Genomic DNA, 19,996 nt, shown 5'->3' with positions numbered 1-19,996 from the left:
CCCACAAAAATCAGTGCTTACTGTGCTGCTGCAAGAACTACTCACTTGGTCCTTCAGACCTGCCTGGGTCAAAGCAAACAAGTTTACTTGGCAAGAAGACCTTGGATAACTTGGTTTGTTTGACCCAGAGAAGATAATGACTAGGGAACAAGCCTTAGTTCTCCAGTGTGGGAAAGGAAAGCACATGGGGGTTGTGAGGAAGCTTCTTACCCTGCTGAGGCCATCGAAGAGCACATCAAAGTGTGGGAGGACAGAGCCCCTGGCCACCTTCACAATGTTATAGAGAGCCTCGCAGGCATAGTACCGCAGCCGACTATCAGCATCGTTGAAACACGTCAGCACTGGCTCAATCAGCTCCTTCAGGTAAAGCCCAGAGTCCTGGTGGGCAGGAGGAGACCAGTTAGTTGAGGAAAGTGCCACAGGGAAAGGGAAGAGATGGCACTGCCCTGGAACATACTGCAAAAATTCAGGCCCATGATGCATAAGTGCACTTATGCTGGACAGGATTTATTAACGAGTTTTGCATTTTATTAGTGAAATTGTTGAATTTTATTATTTGGGTACAGTGGCTGAGCAAGCTGAGAAAGTATTTCGAGGGAGTCTATGCCAGCAACTGAAGTGATAACTGCAGCTTTACTCTCCTGGTTTTGATTCCCAGAGACATGCAAAAAGTTTGGACAGTTATTCAAGGGCTCAAGTGCCCTTCAAAGCAAGAGGGGCTGTTCCCTGCTGCACGCTGCTCATCTTTACTGGAGACTGACCCACAGAAAAGTCCATCCCTGCCTCCCTGTGCCCTGCAGGCAGGACATGAGGCAGATCCCCAGCAAAGACAGCAGTCATCAGCCCTCACAGCAATCAGACAGGATTCATCCCACTCTGCCAGCTGGTTTTGGCTTAAACCCACCAAGGTTTCCAGGACCAGGGAGAACATCCCAAAGAGCAACAAATTGAGCCCACCTGCACCTTCAGTTAGGCAAAGAAGCCCTTGGTCTGTTGGGCTACTCTTTGTAATGTCAGGAGATGGGTAGCATGGAGGACCTGGTGATATGGGCTTCACAAAAACACAGACAAACAGCAGTTCCCAAAGCACCTTCCTGCCCTGTTATCTCCAGAAACACCAACGCAACTGTGGTCCCAGCTACCAGGAGAGGAGCAGCTCCAGCCTGCGCAGCTGCTTGTGGACAAGGAGCTACAACAGCCGGTGGAGTTAAGCTGGACACATCTGTGGCTGAAGTCACTGCGGGGCTCTGATTCCTAGGCAAGATTAATTTAATGTGAAGTTTGTCCTCCTGGACCATGGAAGAGCCACACTGGCTGACCCTGACTCTGCCCACAAGTGAATATGTTCCGTAACAAGGTCTCTTCCCCACCCCAAAAGCAAATCCTTAAGGATTCACTGGCACAGCAGGAGTTTCAGTCAAATCCAGAGGCGGAGGCAGGAGGTTGGCTTGTTTTGAAGTTAAAAACCCTCCTTTGGGTAAACAGGCTGGCACTGCCCAAGCACCTAGCTGAACCCAGGACACTAGCAAAGGAGATGGTAAGAAAATCAACAACATGCATACTAGCAGATTAAAGAATTCAACTCCAAGTTTTATCAGTGCTCCTCAAGGTTCCCAGAGCCAACTCCTCCATCCCCCAGAGCCAGCTGCACTGGCAGCATGAAGTGCCTATCCCCATGCTGCGCTGGAGGAGAAGGTGGGCTGAGGGCAGAGCAGAGCATTGCTCAGCATAGGGAGGAGGGCTTTGAAAAGAGATTCTGTGTTTTAACAAGACAGGAGCTGCTCAGAAGCCCCTGGCCACCAGTAGTTATTGTAAAAGCCATCAGGCTTCAGAGCATCTACTCAGACTGATCAGGACTCTTGTTAGAAAGGGAGTAAGTGAATTAAAATCATAGAATCATAGTCTGGGTTGGAAGGGACCTTCAAAGCTCATCTAGTCCAACCCCCTGCAGTGAGCAGGGACATCTTCAACTAGATCAGGTTGCCCAGAACCACATCTAGCCTGGCCTTGAATGTCTCCAGGGATGGGGCAGCCACCACCTCTCTGGGCAACCTGTGCCAGTGTTTTACCACCCTCATTGTACAAAATTTCTTCCTCGCCTCCAGCCTGAATCTCCCTCTTTTAGTTTAAAACCATCACCCCTCGTCCTATCACACAGACCCTGCTAAAAAGTCTCTCCCCATCTTTCTTACAGGCCCCTTTTAAAAACTGAAAGGCCGCAACGAGGTCTCCCCAGTCTTCTCTTCTCCAGGCTGAACAACCCCAACTCCCTCAGCCTTTCCTCATAGGAGAGGTGTTTCATCCCTCTGGTCATTTTTGTGGCCCTCCTCTGGACCCTCTCCAACAGGTCCATGTCTTTCCTGTACTGAGGACTCCGGAGCTGGATGCAGGACTCCAGGTGGGGTCTCACCAGAGCAGAGTAGAGGGGCAGAATCACCTCCCTCAACCTGCTGGTCACACTCCTTTGGATGTAGCCCAAATTCAATAGGCACAGCCTGCTCTTCCTGAGCCCTCTGCTTTCTTTGCTATACACCTTACTACAGACCAAGACAACTCCTTCCCTCACAGGTGCTTTCAGAAACCAGCCTCATGGTTTGACTCAAAAGCCCAATGGAACCATGAGCAGAGTCCGTGCTCCTCTCTACAGGGATCTGGATGCTCTGGTGTAGCCCTGGAGGCACCTTACTGAGCTTGTTCTTGTTAACGAGAGAAATGTAATAAAGACCTTAATTGGGACAGGAATTAGCCAACTTCCCATGCAAGGGGCATCAATATAACACGAGAACCAGACTGAGTGATCCACATGTTCAGCAAGTGCAACTTCTGCCAAGCCCAACAGAAATCTGCTGGCTCAGGCTAATGCAGCTTGACACCTGATGCTGCTTCCTCACTTTGATTACAACTCTGCCACCAATGGGCCCATACCTCAGCCCCACTTCCCAAAGGCCCTGCCTGTGCTGCCAGAGCTGGTTGAGCTGGAGTGGGAGTTGGAAGGGCTGCAAATCTTCTCAGCTCTGTTAACACAAATTAGTACCCAACCTGCTAAGTATAGCCCAGCTACTGGAGACTGAGGATGGACAGATGCACTTCAACCATGCCTAGGGAGATGCCAAGATGCCGCCCAGGCCAGAAAGCGTTCCTGTGCCCAAAGGATGTGGCTGGGTGTGTTGGGGAAACTCCAACACAACCTAGCTGTACACTGCAATCCAGGGAGGGAACTGAGGAGCTACAGGGCCACCAGCCTGAGTCTCCCCATCACGCTGGCGCAGGAGGAGCTGCCATTCTCCCACCACAACCCACAAAAACCCACCTGCACCTACCTTGCCCAGGGCAATGGAACAGGCAGCCAGGCCAATGAGTCCTCCTTTCCGGCTGTGGGGGTGCAGGGAGAGTGCAAACTCCTGCGACAGGATCTGGATCACGTGTTTGATTTGAGACGTGTTGTTCTGAGCTACAAACTCTCGCACCAGCCTAGGGAGAGAAGAGGAAAGCACCCAGGGGGCTTTAGGTTCTGCCCGATACAAATGCTCGGGGGTTTGACTCCCCATGGCTGTCAGAAACAGGGATTTTTGGCCACGACAAATGCCAAAGCAAGCAGTACTGAAATGGGGAATGCTGAAGGAACCCACAAGTGAAACTAGAGCTTCTCCTCTTCCCGCTCACATCCAACAGCAGCTCATTGCCCTCCTGCTGCTCCCAGCCTGCAGCCTCCTACACCATTCATGAACTCCCAGCCCAGGATGGACTCTCAAGGGCCACTCAGAGGCTGTGTGCCTGCAGAGAAGTCACCAGGTCTTCAAACACCCTTTCCAACAGGATCATTTACCCACAGCATGGCATAAGACAGCAGTAGAGACCCGCTCAGCATGCACCAGGAGTGCTGGTGGCTGGGTAGGGAATTGTGGCCCACCAAACCCATGCCCAGCACCAAGATTTTAGACCTTTCCAGCCACCCACACATCGCTTCAGCCCATGTTCCATATATTTAAAGATGCTACTAATAGTATTTTAAATAGATTCTTAAACAGCACAAGCCTCAGCAAAAAGCAAACAGAGTTTCCATAGGCCATACCTACTCCTCCTCAGGAGCTCCTCCATGGAGGCTGTCGTGGTTTGAGCCCAGCTGGTAACTCAGAACCACGCAGCCGCTCACTCACTCCCCCCCTTCTTCCGCCCCCCGCTCCCGGAGGGATGGGGAGGAGAAACGGAAGAATGTAACTCCCACGGGTTGAGATAAGAGCAGTCCCGCAACTAAGGTATAATACAAAACCACTACTGCTACCACCAATAATGATAAGGGGAATAACAAGGGGAGAGGATACAATTGCTCACCACCCGCCGACCGATACCCAGCCCGACCCGAGCAGTGATCTGGGCCTTCCGGGTAACTCCCCCTGGTTTATATACTGGGCATGACGTGCTGTGGTATGGAATACCCCTTTGGCCAGTTTGGGTCAGGGGTCCTGTCTCTGCTTCCTCCCGGCTTCCCCTCCTCCCTGGCAGAGCATGAGACTGAGAAAGTCCTTGGTCGGAGTAAACATTACTTAGCAACAACTAAAAACATCGGTGTTATCAGCGTTGTTCCCAGGCTGGTGGTTGATTACTATTCCTTATCACAGGAGCTGGAGTAAAATCAGCTCTTTCGCTCCATCTGGGAAACTGCTCGCCAGAGACTGGAGCAGCAGCTTTCCTGGGAGGATCATCCTTGACCATTGTTCTCCTCTTCAGTTCACGCACCCGTTGCTCCAGAGCTGAAGTAGGTTTTCCATCCCACTTTCTCATATCTTCTCCGTGATCCCGCAGGTAAAACCATAGGGTGGCCCGTGGCGTGTACCTCCTATATTTTCTTTCTCGAGCAGTAGGGCGCCTTCTGTTAATAGCTGAGACATGGGTTGGTACGCGTGGGGAGCTGGAGAGATCGGATAAATCGTCTCTCAATTGTTTGAACTCCTGGGACAGTTTTTCCACAGCTGAAATGATGGAAGGGGTGAGATTGTCTTCGAACTCTTGGAGTTGACGAATCAGGCAATCCACTGTTGGTGATATTCCGTCATTCCAGGTCATTGATGCCAATGTGTGGGCATATGATGATGGCGCACTCCGTGTAAGTTTCCGCCACATGGGTCGTGTACATTCGACTTCATCTGGATCTACGGATGTGTTCCTGGCATCCGGCCTACAATAGATCATCTCTATAATGGCTGATTCCCTCAGGGACTGGATGCCTTTCTCCATCACGGTCCACTTGGCTGAGCGACTCGTAATATCGTCTTTGTAGGGAAACCTTTCCTTCACAGCTGCCAGGAGCCGCCTCCAAAGGCTGAGGGCTCGCTTCTCTCTTGCAATCGCTTTGTCATGAGACTGAGAAAGTCCTTGGTTGGAATAAACATTACTTAGCAACAACTAAAAACATCGGTGTTATCAGCGTTGTTCCCAGGCTGAAAGTTAAAAAACACAGCACTGCACCAGCTACTAAGAAGGAGAAAAATGACTGCCATAGCTGAACCCAGGACAGTGGCACAGGCAGCTGTGCAGGCAGCTGGAGCATTGATGGTTCAGTGGCAGATTTCTGGCCAATACAACACTGGTTTTCCCCTTTTTCCTTAGACTTTATCCATACCCTGGACTCAAGCATCTCAAAATTTCAACCTAAAGAAGGATCTTTACCTTCATATTCAATGAAGGCGCAAAAGCTTCCACTGCCCAACTCCGTACAGGGGTGTTTTTGGCACTATATTGAATCCCACGCTGCCCACTCCCAGATGGGTGCCACGGGCCAGACACCCACTTTAAAATCCAGGAAAATCGTTATAGAAGACGTTCATGAACTTTTTTTCCCCAAAACGGTTAACGTCAGCTCTGCTCTCACCCTGCTCTGAGCAAAGCAGTTGCCCCCTTTCTCCCTGGGGGCATCACACAGCCCCTCCTCGCTCTTCCCACTCTGAAGCTGAGTTCTCCAACAGTTACAACACTCCCAACAAACTGCTGCTTTAGGGCAAATGGCTCCATCTTCAGTCCCACTCCAGCAGGAGGAACACACTGAGCTCAAGCAGCGTGGACCATTGGGGTTATCCTTTTGCTGCCTAGATTTAATTGACAGAGCTTTGTTTTAACAGGAATAACTTCACTGGCTTCAAGAGTTTAAAGGGCTCAGGATTTAACTAATGAGGCAAAAGGCAGCAAAAAGCAACGTGCAGCATCAGAGCCTTCAAGCAGCAGAAGCTGCTCCATGAGGAGGTACGTGAGCTGAGAGGCAGCGAGTCCCTCCTCGCTCGATGCCGGAGGCATGAGAGAGATGCTGCTGGTGCCGTTCTGGGATGGGTTTTAGCTGATCTAAACCCGTGTATCTGCAGAAAGGGTTGGCCCTTGCCTTCCTCATCCTCACACCCTTCCCAAATTGGGTTTCCAGCTCAATCAGCTGAACCGTCTGACCCCAAATCAGACTTTGGTTAGTATAAGCCAACCACAAAACCCTAATCCTGGGGCAGAATAAGCCAGAGCAAAGCTGCTGGATAAGACAAGGAGTATCACCCCTCACAGTTGCAGTGAAGGGGCAGCTACTGAAGTATCCCTGGAGTTATGAGGACAGTGCAGCACATCTGCCACGAGCCACCCTTAAGAAACTATTCTCATAACAAAGAGAGAAAATGAGAAGAGAAGAAGGGGCTGGCTGGGTTTGTACCTGAGCACACACTCACCCTGTCCCAAAAGCCATTTCCTCTACTACCCACGCACAGCCTCCCCCACAGGATCCTCTGTGTTTGAGGCATGTGGTTCCCAACCCTCATCCATCCCATGTCTCCCACTGACCCCTCAGCAGAGTGGCTCCATCCCCACGGCACTGGCTGCTCCCCTCACGGGCTCACCATAGCCACAGCTCCCACCCGAAACTTACCCTCCTCCTGTGCTGGGCCGTCCCAAAGGGATGCTTCGGCTCTGCTCCATGAGCTGAGCTCTCAGGCAGTGCCCGGGGATGACCCAGTCCTTCCCAGGCAAAGCTGTGGACTGGAGCAGCACAAAGCACCCAGCACAGCAGGAGCGAGAAGACACAGCTCAAACCACGACAGGAACACCTATGGGCAGCACTAGAGGGGACATGGCCATACCAGCAGATGCCTTCAGACCTTTGCCTCAGAAGCTGCAAAAGGAAGGCTCCAGCTCTGCCCAAACAGCAGCGATGCAGGAAGAGCTCCAGGAAGACCCAATGGCCGGGGGTAACAGTAGGCACTTCCCATATCCACAGTCGGGACCGAACATGGGATAAGCTTGTGTGAAAAACTATGGACTAGGATATTGTTTATTAAGATTTATGTTAAGCTCAATGTAAAGGTTAGGCAACAAAGATGTGAAATCGCTTATGCAGACAGAAACTCGGACACTGCTTGAGTAAGATAAGATAACCACAATCGCGAGATAACCGCCAGACTTCCAGGAACCGACAGAAACAGGACAAACAACCCCAGATAAGGACATGTGAATGAGGGGTCAACTATGGGATAAAGGAGAAAGACTTCTTATTTCGGCCTCAACGACCACCAGGAGGTAGAAAACGACCCCCTAACAACAACTGAAGCATGCGCAGAGTACCTCCACTACTTCATGAACACGGAAGTAAAGATGTATAAAAAGGGACTGTTTGAACTGCTCAGCACGGCAGTGGCGGAGCGCAGACTCCCCTGTCGTCCAGCGCTGTTTTTGCTCATATTCTACTTGCTATAATTAATAAAATTTTAATTGGATTATGATCCGTTGTGGTCACAATTTATGACAATTTCTGGTGCCGTGACTCGGATAAGGAACGGTGGGCTTTGGTCCTCCGGGGAGGCGCCCCGCGACATTTCGCGGCCCCGCGACCAACAGCTCACTCCAACCTTACCGACGAACCTAAATTCTAGGATATTGAGCAAAAAAGGACCGGTAAAATCCCATAAAATTCTGTGCACGGGAGTCCGGACGAAGACGCAGGACGCGTAAGTATACTGCGAAGTTGTTCGCGGGTTCGCCGTTCGGGCGGGATTGGGTATCCTGGATTATAACGAACGAGAGGTTCGATATACTGAACCAAGCGAGTGTGGACCCTTTAGTACTGCGTTTCCCACCTCCCGCGAGGGACTGGGCCAGGAATAAGGGGAGCGAGTGAGTGTGTGTTTGTGGATAATCCAGAAGATGGGGGCGAAGGGCAGCAAGCCTTCGACTCCCATGGGGAGGGTACAAACTGTACCTAAAAATACCCCTCTGGCATATATCTTAGACAATTGGAGATATTCCCCTGGAACCCTAGGGAAAGATAAGCAAAAAATGATAGAATATTGTACTAAGATATGGGGAGGGAAGAAGATTTCTAAAAATGTCTTTTGGCCAGTCTATGGGTCAGAAGAAGATTGGGTAAGACAGCAATTAAACCTCTGGGTTAATAATAAAAATCCCCTTAACCCGGAGGAGAGTCAATATGCGGAAGTGTGGCTAGAAAGACCGAGAGCTAGACTTTATCCGCTGAATGAAATAAAAACTAAACAAAAGAAAAAGAAGGAAGAGTTAGACGAAACCCTTCTAACCCCCCCTCCTTACATTCCTCCTCCTGCTCCCACAGAAGTCCCCAGAGCGCCCACTCCCCCACCAGAGTCGGAACAAGGGTCTCCCCCTCTTCCTAGACGCGTAACTAGAAGTCAAAAAGGGGCAGCTCAGATGTACCCCCTAAGGGAAATACCCATGGGGGGACCTCAACCTGTGATCGGATATATTTCCGTACCCCTAAACTCGGCTGACCTACGAGATTTTAAAAGAACCGAAATGGGAAACTTAATTGAGGACCCACTGGGAGTGGCAGAAAGATTAAATCAATTTTTGGGACCAAACCTTTATACTTGGGATGAGATGCAATCTATCCTTGGTCAATTATTTACTACCGAGGAAAGAGATATGATTAGACGAGCAGGAATGAGACTGTGGGATGCTCAACATGCCCAGGGACCCCAAGCAGATATTAAATGGCCACTTCAAAGACCTAATTGGGATAATCAGGATCCGGTGCATAGAACTCATATGCAGGACCTGAGAACTATAGTAATTCAGGGAATTAGAGAAGCAGTACCCCGTGGCCAGAATATCAATAAAGCATTTAATGAAATGCAAAAGAAAGATGAAAGCCCTACTGAGTGGCTGGAACGACTGAGGAAAGCCCTTCAGCTGTACTCTGGGGTAAATCCAGACGACCCTTTAGGGCAAGCGCTCCTCAAAACTCAGTTTGTGGCAAAATCATGGGAAGACATTAGAAAGAAGATTGAAAAGTTAGAAGACTGGCAGAATAGAGGGTTGGATGAATTATTGAGGGAAGCTCAGAAAGTCTACGTAAGGCGGGAAGAAGAGAGCAGCAAGCGACAAGTAAAAATGATGGTAGCAGCGGTCAGAGAGGATCGCAAAGGACGAACTGGTGAACACAGATCTGCTGGAACGAAACAAGGGAACGTAATAGTAAAGAAGGAGCAGAGATGTTGTTTTTACTGTGGAAAGAAGGGACATATAAAGAAGAATTGCAGAGAAAGGATCAGGGATGAGGAAATATTGAAAACGGAATAGGAGAGTCAGGGGCTCTATATCTTAGGGGACCGGAGTCATCATGAGCCCTTGATAAAATTAAAAATAGGTCCCCATAAACAAGAGTTCACCTTTTTAGTAGACACTGGGGCTGAGAAATCAACTATTAAGCAAATACCTGAGGGATGTAAAGTTTCCCCTGAAAAGGTACAAGTAATTGGGGCAAAAGGAGAACCCTTTAAAGTAAGCAAAATCAAAAATGTGGTATTCGAAACTGAAAATAAATTTGGAATGGGTGAACTCTTGCTCGTCCCTGAAGCAGAATTTAATCTGTTAGGACGAGATTTAATTGTTGAATTGCAATTAGAAATTAAAGTGAAAAATCAGGAGCTAACAGTGTCTGCTTATCCTTTAACCGTGGATGATCAAAAACAAATTAACCCCGATGTCTGGTACTCTCCGGACACAATTAGTAGACTGAAAATCCCACCGATTAAAATCCAACTTTCCGAACCCCACATACCTGTGAGGGTAAGGCAATATCCCATATCCCTAGAAGGACGGAGGGGATTAAAACCAGAAATTGATCGATTGTTAGCACAAGACACTTTGTGTCAAAAATTGTTAAAGATCTAGCTGAAAGCTTGGGGATTAAGTGGGAATACCATACACCATGGCATCCACAAAGTTCGGGAAAAGTTGAAAGGATAAATGGAGAAATCAAAACTATTTTGACTAAATTAATGATAGAAACCAAATTATCATGGATTAAGTGCCTACCCATGGCACTATTAATTCTCAGAACCAGACCCCGAGCAGATGTAGGAATATCAGCGTTTGAAATGGTGTATGGAATGTCTTATAGAATTGAAAGTCCACAAACAAATGTTTTAATTCGAGACCGTGTGATTAATGAATATGTTTCACAATTAGCAGAACATCGTAACAAGCTTGGGAACATGGACTGATTGTACAACGACCCCCGTTGGACTTAAAAATTCATAATGTTAAACCTGGGGATTGGATATTGATTAAAGTGTGGAAGGAAGAAACCCTAAAACCCAATTGGGAGGGACCTTATCTTGTTTTGCTTACAACAGAAACAGCTGTCCGAACTGCTGAGCGTGGATGGACTCATGCCAGTCGCATTAAAGGCCCAGTGACGAGACCCCACTGGAAAGTAATCAGTACTCCAGGTGACACCAAGATAACCCTGAAAAGATAACGTAATGATAAAGACTTTATTTGATTATTTTGCCGCATTACCTTTCGGTATAAAGTGTGTATTGCTGTTTATATTTGCTATAATTATTTCTCTTTTTTTCTATTATATATGGAAGCGTACAAAGTGTGTTGAAGGAAATTGCTAAACTTATGCAACCTCACAATATTAAATATAGAAGATATGTTGATGTAAATAATATATGCACTCTAGATATACGAATTAGGTGGGTGTAATGATTTGAACTGCAATTGTTATCCATTTGCTTGTTTTAGGTGTAAGGTATGCCAGGATAAATGGTAGACACATTGTGAATGTGGATACCCTCCAATAGGAGTTTGCACACAGTGTTGGAAAATCCAAAGAACTCTCACTGAGTGGAAATTAAAACAATTAGAGTCTAAACAAAAAAAATTATTCGGGAATCCCATGAGTGGTGGGAAATTTTTGCCAAAGGAATAAACCCTCGATATTATTGCTACCACTCCAACGAACCAGTCCCCTTTGTAGCTGAAATTTTGGTTATAAAATGCAGAAGGGAAGTACTGACCGTGTCTTACTTTGCCCCATTAGTTAAAGCTGCAAAGTGGGAAGCCTATATAAACAGGCAGAAAGCCCGAAACAGCTGTTCTCCTGAAGAATTCCCTTGCTGCCGAGAAGATGGTACACCCCGTGGCTCGAAGCAACCGAGTCGACGGGCGAGGCAGAGGAGGAACAAACTGTGGAGAAAAGAACCAGAACGATGGGACACAAAAGCAGCAATGGCCGAACTTCCCCAGGACTGGTAAAAATATACTTAAATTGGCAAAATTAACAGACACCCTTTTTTTTTCTGGTATACCGTTAGTTTTGTTATTGATAATAACCCAAGCAAATGGAAACCCTCATAAACCTATGAACTAGACAATAACAAACATAAAATACACTTTATTAAAGAATGGTTTGACATAGCTAAACTGCTTATTTTAACTACGAGGTCTGGGGCAAAATATAAGAGTGTATCTATTAATGAAGATGAAGATTGCTGTGAATACATTATGCCACGTGAGAACTATGCCTTTTGTAATTGTGAGGTATTACCTTGTGAGTGTTATGATAAATATTGGGATTGTGGAAAAAGGTTTGTTCGCAGTGCCGAAAATGAAAGTAACGTCTAATAAACAATAATAGGATAAAAAGAAAAAGGGGGGATTGTGAAAAACTATGGACTAGGATATTGTTTATTAAGATTTATGTTAAGCTCAATGTAAAGGTTAGGCAACAAAGATGTGAAATCGCTTATGCAGACAGAAACTCGGACACTGCTTGAGTAAGATAAGATAACCACAATCGCGAGATAACCGCCAGGCTTCCAGGAACCGACAGAAACAGGACAAACAACCCCAGATAAGGACATGTGAATGAGGGGTCAACTATGGGATAAAGGAGAAAGACTTCTTATTTCGGCCTCAACGACCACCAGGAGGTAGAAAACGACCCCCTAACAACAACTGAAGCATGCGCAGAGTACCTCCACTACTTCATGAACACGGAAGTAAAGATGTATAAAAAGGGACTGTTTGAACTGCTCAGCACGGCAGTGGCGGAGCGCAGACTCCCCTGTCGTCCAGCGCTGTTTTTGCTCATATTCTACTTGCTATAATTAATAAAATTTTAATTGGATTATGATCCGTTGTGGTCACAATTTATGACACTTGGGAGACCTCAGGTCAGAGATGACAGCCCAGACAGCCCCACGAGGTGACTAGCCCAGGCTGACAGGAGACGGGCCCCCAGCCCCAGCCTGCTGTGGCTCCTGCCGCTGCCCAACGACACCCTCGTGTCCCCCAGCCTCGGGCAGGCCTGGCCCGGAGCCGGCCACCTCCGGGAGCGCCGCAGCAGCGCTGGGCCCGCGTGTCCAGCGAGTTCCTACAGCTCCGCTCCTCACTGCGCCGCGGCGCTGGGGACCCACCATCAGACCAGGGGAGGATGGAGCCCTGACAGAGTCACCGTGCTACCCGAACCCTTCCCGGCGCTCCAGGCCCGCAGACCCCCGGCCTGCAGCCAGCTGCTGCCCCGGGGTGACCCCCTCCCCCGAACCCCCCCCGGGGAGCCGGTGCCGTTTCGCGGGCAGCTCCACAGTCATGGCGGGACCAGCCCGAGCACTACGGGCCGGACCCACCCGGGCACCACGGGCCGAGGCCCTCCCCTCCCCTCCCCTCCCCTCCCCGCGCTTCCAGCCCCTCCACCGGCCACGAGCCGGCCTCCACCCCCCCACTCCCGGCCCCAGGGCGCCCCCGACCCCGTTCCCCTCCCGGTCCCGGCCTTTCCCGCTCTCACTTCTCGATCTCAAGCGCCGCCACCTTCCTCTTCTCATACAACTTGTCGTTCAGCGCCCGCACCACGCCAGGCGCCAACGGCAACAGGTCCCGCTCCGCGTTCATGGCCGCGCCCGACGCCCGCATCCGTCAGCACCGCACACGTGACCCCGTCCCACGTTGCCGGACGCCCCCTGGCGACACGGAGGACCGCCCGTCGCCGCCTCACCAGGTTCCGCTGCTCTATAGAATCCCAGACTGGTTTGGGTTGCAAGGGACGATAAAGCTTATCCAGCTCCAACCCCCGCCACGGGCAGGGACACCTTCCACTAGACCAGGTTGCTCCAAGCCCCGTCCAACCTGGCCTTGAACGCTGCCAGGGATGGAACAGCCACAGCTTCTCTGGGCAACCTGTTCCAGTGCCTCACCACCCTCACAGGGAAGAACTTCTTCCTTATATCTAACCTCAATCTCCCCTGTTTAAGCTTGAACCCATGACCCCTTGTCCTATCGCTACAGTCCCTGATGAAGAGTCCCTCTCCAGCATCCTTGTAGCCCCCTTCAGATACTGGAAGGCTGCTCTGAGGTCTCCATGCAGCCTTTTCTCCAGGCTGAATAGCCCCAGTTTTCTCAGCCTGTCTTTGTATGGGAGGCGCTTCAGCCCCTGATCATCCTTGTGGCCTCCTCTGGACTTGCTCCAACAGCTCCATGTCCTTCTTATGTTGAGGACACCAGAACCACACACAGTAATCCAAGTGGGGTCTCACGAGAGCAGAGTAGAGGGGCAGGATCACCTCCTTCAACCTGCTGGTCACACTTCTTTTGATGCAGCCCAGGACATGGTTGGTTTCTGGGCTGCGAGCACACACTGAAGCCAGCTCATGTTCAGTTTCTCATCAACCAACACCCCCAAGTCCTTCTCTGCAGGGCTGCTCTGAATCTCTTCTCCACCCAACCTGCAGCTGTGCCTGGGATTGCCCCAGCCCAGGTGTAGGACCTTGCACTTGGCTTGGTTAAACTTCATAAGGTTGGCATTGGCCACCTCACAAGTATGTCAAGGTCCCTCTGGATCCCATCCCTTCCCTCCAGCATATCAACCGAACCACACAGCTTGGTGTCATCAGCAAACTTGCTGAGGGCGCACTCAATCCCACTGTCCATGTCGTTGACAAAGGTGTTGAACAGGATCGGTCCCAACACCAACCCCTGAGGGACACCAGTTATTACCCCTCTCCAGTTGGACATTGAGCCATTGACCGCAACTCTCTGCGTGCGGCCATCCAGCTAATTCCTTATCCACTGGGTGTACATCAATTAAATTTATGTGTCTCCAGTTTAGAGACAAAGATGTCGTGTGGGACAGTGTCAAAGAAGTTTATTCCATGCAGACAGCGTGAATTGGGCGGGAAGGGCCAGGGGCAGCTGGTTGCTTTAGGGGGGGAGGGCAGGCCCCAGAGGTAGTAGACCCAGGAGACCCCAGGGCAGGAGACAACCATCCTGCTGGTGGCCGGGCCACCCGTGAAGGAGATGGTGATGGTAGTGCTGCTCTTGGCGCAAAGGGTCTTGGGGGCCCTGATGATGAAGGCCAGGTGCTTCACCATGTACCAGAACACCATGGACTGTGGAAAGGTGTTCCTGAAAGGTATGGAGGTGGTGCCGCTGGCCGGGATGGGCAAGAGGCCTTAGGGCTCAGGAGGCAGCGCGGGGCCGACGAGTGGGATGCGGTACTGCCTGCCCAGCACAGAGCTGAGCTGCAGCGTGGCCCTGGCTTCACCCAGCTGGCAGGGCTTGAAGGTCACCTCCACGCTCAGCTCTGAGCCCCTGGCACTGGCAGGTGCCACGCTGATGGATTTCGGCGTCTCGAAGTCAGCACAGTTGGGCTGCACAGGGGAGACGAGACCATGGCGGGGGGCGGGTCACAAAAGCAGAGCCAGCACCTTGGGAAGAACCCGATGGTCCCCTGGACGTGGCCTGTCTCACCCAGACCATACCCCTGGTGAGTGCCCGTGGTGAATGGGCACGAGAACTGTCCAAATGTGCCCAGCAGGGACAACCCTGCACCCAAACCACAAGAGGCCTGACTGCCAGAGCTGGGCTGCAAGGGGGAAGCAAGCCCAGGCACCATGGAGCCTGCAAAAGCAGCTCCAACTAGGGCAGCAGACACAGGCCTGCAAGGGAGGACAGTGCAGCTGGGGACAAGCCCACACTGGTGGGAAGAACCCTGGGCTCACATGGCCACTATGGTTCTGCCAGGCCGAGCCAGAGGGGCTAGACCCCTTGGTGGAGAGGGCTGGTGCTAGCCAGAGGAGCTGCCTCCCAGCCAGAGCCCCGGCAGCCCAGGCTCACCTGCAGGATGTACTCAGTCTTCTGACTGGCAAAATTCCATATTTTGGTGGTGATGGTCTGATGGGAGCCTAGCGTGGTGCGGAAGTACAGGGGCTTCTCTGGCCTGCTCGAGGTGGCTTTCAGCTGCAGGTTGTAGGACAGAGAGCCCAAGTCGCTGCTCTGGAACACCAGGTGCCTGGTGCTCTCACCTGTTTTCAGGGGCTGGTACTCCAAGACAAGATCAGCCTGGGAGGAAGGAAGGAAAAAGCCACTGGGTCAGGCAGAGATAGGGAACACAGGTCCTGGGAAGGGGGAAGGTGGTCCCTGGTGTGCTCAGGCAGTGCTGGAAGGCTGGGCTGCCTTCCCCGCTCTGACTCCCTCTCTCTGGGGCACAGCCTTGCTGCATCTGGGGGACAGTTCACTTGGGGGACAGTCCCCAACAGCTCAGAGCCCTCCAGCATGATCCCAGAAGCTTCCCACCCTAAAATGCCCCTGTGCTCCCCCAGGGCACACACCACCTCCTGTCAATCCAGGCTGCAGACACCCTGCCCGTGGGCTGAGGCCTGTCCTGCAGCCACTCTGAGCTGGAAACACCACACTAAATGAGGGGCATGTGGCACAAGGACCTGCCACATGAGACCCGGTGGCAGCATGTCACAAGGGGCAGCAGGGCAGACTCCACCAGTGCAGAATGATTCCCACTGGGGATATTCTCACACACTGCTCCCTCTCTAGATCATCATCAGGGAGCTGCCACCATGGAAAGAAGCCCCAGATGGTTCATTTAGGGTATCACCCTTCAAGAGCACCCACTCCAGCCAGGAGCAGGGAGAGCAGAGCAAGCTGGAGGAGCTTTGCTCCTACCTCCGACTGCGCAGGAACAGTGAAGTGCTGGGGAATGCTGATGTTGGGCACTTTGCAGTCAAGGGCAAACATCACTGGGACAGGCAGAGGGTTGTCCACCTTGACGGTGGAGGACACTCTCTGCCAAACAGCAGTGATTGTTTTAACAGTGCCGATGGGTCTCGAAGCGGTGGCCTTGAAAGTCACCATGTAGAACAAGTAGTCCCTGGTCATCTCATTGAGGAGGTCACCTGAACCAGAGAGAGCACACAGGGGGTTTCGGGGCTCAAGTGCACATGGCCAGGTCATGGGGAGCTTCTTGTCAACCAACACCCCCAAAGTCCTACTTTCTATTTGGTACACTCTTGATTGCCCATTGCTTCCAGCTCAGCAATGTCCTGACCCACCTGTGCTCAGCAGCCCCCAGTGGGACTCTGTGATCATGAGTGGGGTGTTGAGTGGTGATCCATAAGCTGATCCGCAGACTGGAAGCCAAGGAGTGATCAGCAGTACCCGCTCACCTTTTAATAGCCCCATATGGCCAGTGCGAAAGTGTAGGACTGATATGTAAAACAGATATTTGTCTCAACCATTGCTCTCCGTGAACTTAGGACTGATACGTAAAACAGATATTTGTCTCAACCATTGCTCTCTGTGAGCTATGAACTGTAGCAGGTGTGGCAAGACCATTTACCCCTCAGAAAGAGACTTTATTGCTCTCTGAAACAACTTGTGGATTCGGCTTTGTTGATTCAGCTGCTTGTCCTTGCACAGGGAGGAGGCTGGGATGTTTCAGTTCTGATAAGTGGACTGGAGCGTCCTTGCACAGGGAGGAGGCTGGGATGTTTCAGTTCTGATAAGTGGACTGGAGCGTCCTTGCACAGGGAGGAGGCTGGGATGTTTCAGTTCTGACAAGTGGATGGGAACATCCTGGCAAGAAACAAAAAGCGGATGGGAGCATCCTTGCAGGAACCAAAAAGCTGACGGGAGCATCCTTGCAGGAACCAAAAAGCAGACAGGAACATCCTTGCAGGAACAAACTGTATGGGCAGCAGATAAAAACCTGCTGAAATGTGCGATTCACAGATGCAGCCCATGGCTGGTCGCAGTTGTTGCACAATGCTGGGACAACGGCTATCTGATCGGCATCCGGACACAATATGGTATAAAGGACTGCACAGCCACCGGCTAGTTGGAAGACTTCTCCCACCGATCCGGATGACAGGATGCCATATGACTCCGTGGTGGTAACTTAACTATTTGACTCTCTCTCTCTCTGCAAATCTATCGATATACTGCTTCTATCCTTTCTTTCCTACTCTTCCTCTTTTCCTTCTTCTCTTTTATTCTCTTATTTTATTTTACTTTTTACAATAGTTTTAGATAATAAATTGCATTATTTGGACATTTGACTTCGTTTGTGTCTTAATTTCACCCCATGAGATCCGAATCCTGTTTGTACCATCCACCGGGACATGACTTTTTTTTTTTAATTGCTGTCAGAAGTGGGATCTTGTGGCATATGTAAGGCATGGACTCAGAGCATCTTCATGCAGAGAATCACTTTATTGCCTATTGCTCTAGCTTTTATACCATTCTAGCAAAGCTATCTTTAGCCTATTGCTCTAACTCTTATGCCAAACTATTTTATCATGTCATGTTTAGTTCCTGGTTTACAGTTTTGTTTTTTTCAACATTCTTCGTTGTTTCACAAACAGTCCCAGAATAGCCAGTTCCTTATCTTTCTGTTCTCCTGCTCCTGTCCACCTGGGTTGCTCTGCTTAATCACACAGTGTACTTTGCTGCTTCTTTAACTCTTTCTTCTCCAGCCAAGCAGCTACCTCTCTCTGGCAATAATGAAATAGTTTCCATCCTCTCCCACATTCAAGGAGCTTTAAGGATGCAGAAAAATGATATACAGTATGGGAAAAGGGGCTTTTTGTGGTTAGTATTGCTCTATGGGAAGCAGAACAATTTGTGAAACAACAACCTATTGTGCTAAGAGGCCCATTGAAGGTCTTAGGCCCAGTGTTGAAAGGAACACCTCCACCCGAAGGGATAGCTCAGCGAGCATCCATAAGGAAATGGTATGCACAGATTGAACATTACTGTGACACATATAATGTGACAGGAGGGTCAATAAAACAGTTGAAAATACAGGAAGAATTTACCCCTGAGCCAGTCACAATGCAAAGTGTTATTGCAGTCACCCCACCGTTCACAGAACAGCAGCATAACTGCTGGTTTACACGTGCCTCTGCTAAACAAGAAGGGAAAGTATGGAAATACCAAGCAGTGGCAATATAAATCGAAAAAAAGCAAATGATAATCACAGAGGGAGAAGGGAGTGCACAAGTAGGAGAACTAGTGGCTATCTGGAGTGTCTTTTGTGCTGACCTATCCTCTTACTTATCTACCACTATTTATATCTACACTGATTCTTATGCTGTGTGTAAAGGCTGTACTGAATGGCTACCTTTTTGGGAGAATAACAATTGGGAGGTGAATCGTGTGCCTGTGTGGCAAAAGAGCAAGTGGCAGGATATTTTACATGCAGCCAGACAGCGACAATTTGCAGTTGGTTGGGTGGCAGCTCACCAAAAGGATGGACAACCTGCTTCTCAATGGAATAACTTAGTTGATGATATGGCTCAAATTGCCACTATTGATGTTGTAGAAGATTGGGACCGTCTATTAGAATGGCTGCATGTAAAATGACATCATTCAGGTAGTAAGGAATGGAAGCACAAGCAAGAGGATGGCCTGTAATAAGAAAACAATGTGAAACCTGTGTCTCAGAATGTGGTCTTTGCCACATGAGATTAGACCATAATCCATTAACCACCCCTCCACTTCATTTACAACAAGGAAAAAGATTATGGGACACCTGGCAGGTTGACTACATAGGGCCTTTTAGGAAATCAGAAGGGAAACAATATGTTTTAGTAGGGGTTGAAATTATATCAGGACTGACTCTAGCCATGTCTTTTGCTCGTGCTATGGGTGAAAATACAGTTTCTGCCTTACGGGCTTGGTTTGGAACTCTTCCAATGCCTAAGGTAATACAATCAGATAATGGAACACAATTTACAGCTCAGGTTGTGAAGGAATGGGCTGAGGGAGAGGGCCTTTCTTGGGTTTATCATGTACCATATGATCCCCAATCAAATGGGATTGTGGAACAAACAAATGGATTATTAAAGAAAACCTTGAAACCGCAGAATGTTAATTGGACCTCTCGCCTTTGGGAGGCAGTCACGGCAGTTAATAATCATTGAGGAAAAAATGGTTGCCCTAAGGTGACTGCCTTTTATCCCGAAGCTCCCTCTATTGTCCCAGTGAAATGTGGCCCGGATTACCCGAGCACACCCTCATATTATCCTGGACAACCTGTCTTAGTAGACATACCTATGATTGGCCAAGATCCCTTGGTACTCCATACGCCTTTGAACAAATATACCTGGGAGGCTAAAGATACACTGGGAAAAAGGCGTAAAATACATACAAGGTGGATTGTGTCCTCTTATTAATTCTCCCGGTTTTCAAGATGAAAACCGAGGACAGTTTTGTTATCTTTTCCAGATCACATGGAGGCCCAGACAAACATACAGAAGCTCTCGGAGACTGTTTATGGACTGAATTCCTATCGTACAGTGAATTAGACTGTTTAGCTGGCATCATTTTGTTTGTGCTATGTGTTTGTTTATTATTTACAGTTGTGTGTTATAATCATAGACAACCGTATTGTTAAATGTGAAGTGTGGTATGAAATTTT

The 19,996-nt window shown here is 49.5% G+C and overlaps 1 protein-coding gene, 1 long non-coding RNA gene and 1 pseudogene across 2 annotated transcripts in view; 1 reads left to right on the top strand and 2 right to left on the bottom strand.

The window, feature by feature from the left end:
- The window catches only part of LOC115619007 (protein VAC14 homolog), a 184,674-nt gene extending 171,495 nt beyond the window's left edge, over nt 1-13,179 (bottom strand). Inside the window, exons 1-3 of the mRNA XM_030511024.1 lie at nt 13,076-13,179; nt 3,321-3,471; nt 211-378 (exon numbers count right to left, since the gene is read on the bottom strand). Coding sequence (XP_030366884.1) covers nt 211-378; nt 3,321-3,471; nt 13,076-13,179 — 423 coding nt within the window. The remainder of the gene's footprint in view (nt 1-210; nt 379-3,320; nt 3,472-13,075) is intronic.
- Nucleotides 7,651-11,481, top strand: LOC115619055. Its single transcript, XR_003994901.1, has 2 exons — nt 7,651-7,970; nt 10,635-11,481. It is a non-coding gene; the product is annotated as an uncharacterized LOC115619055 (long non-coding RNA).
- A 1,184-nt stretch (nt 13,180-14,363) lies between the features above and the next one.
- LOC115619006 overlaps nt 14,364-19,996 on the bottom strand; it is an 82,385-nt pseudogene continuing 76,752 nt past the window's right edge.

The sequence above is a fragment of the Strigops habroptila genome, chromosome W (assembly GCF_004027225.2).
Source record: "Strigops habroptila isolate Jane chromosome W, bStrHab1.2.pri, whole genome shotgun sequence".
Lineage (NCBI taxonomy): Eukaryota > Metazoa > Chordata > Aves > Psittaciformes > Psittacidae > Strigops > Strigops habroptila.
This window is presented reverse-complemented; position numbering and strand designations above follow the sequence as displayed.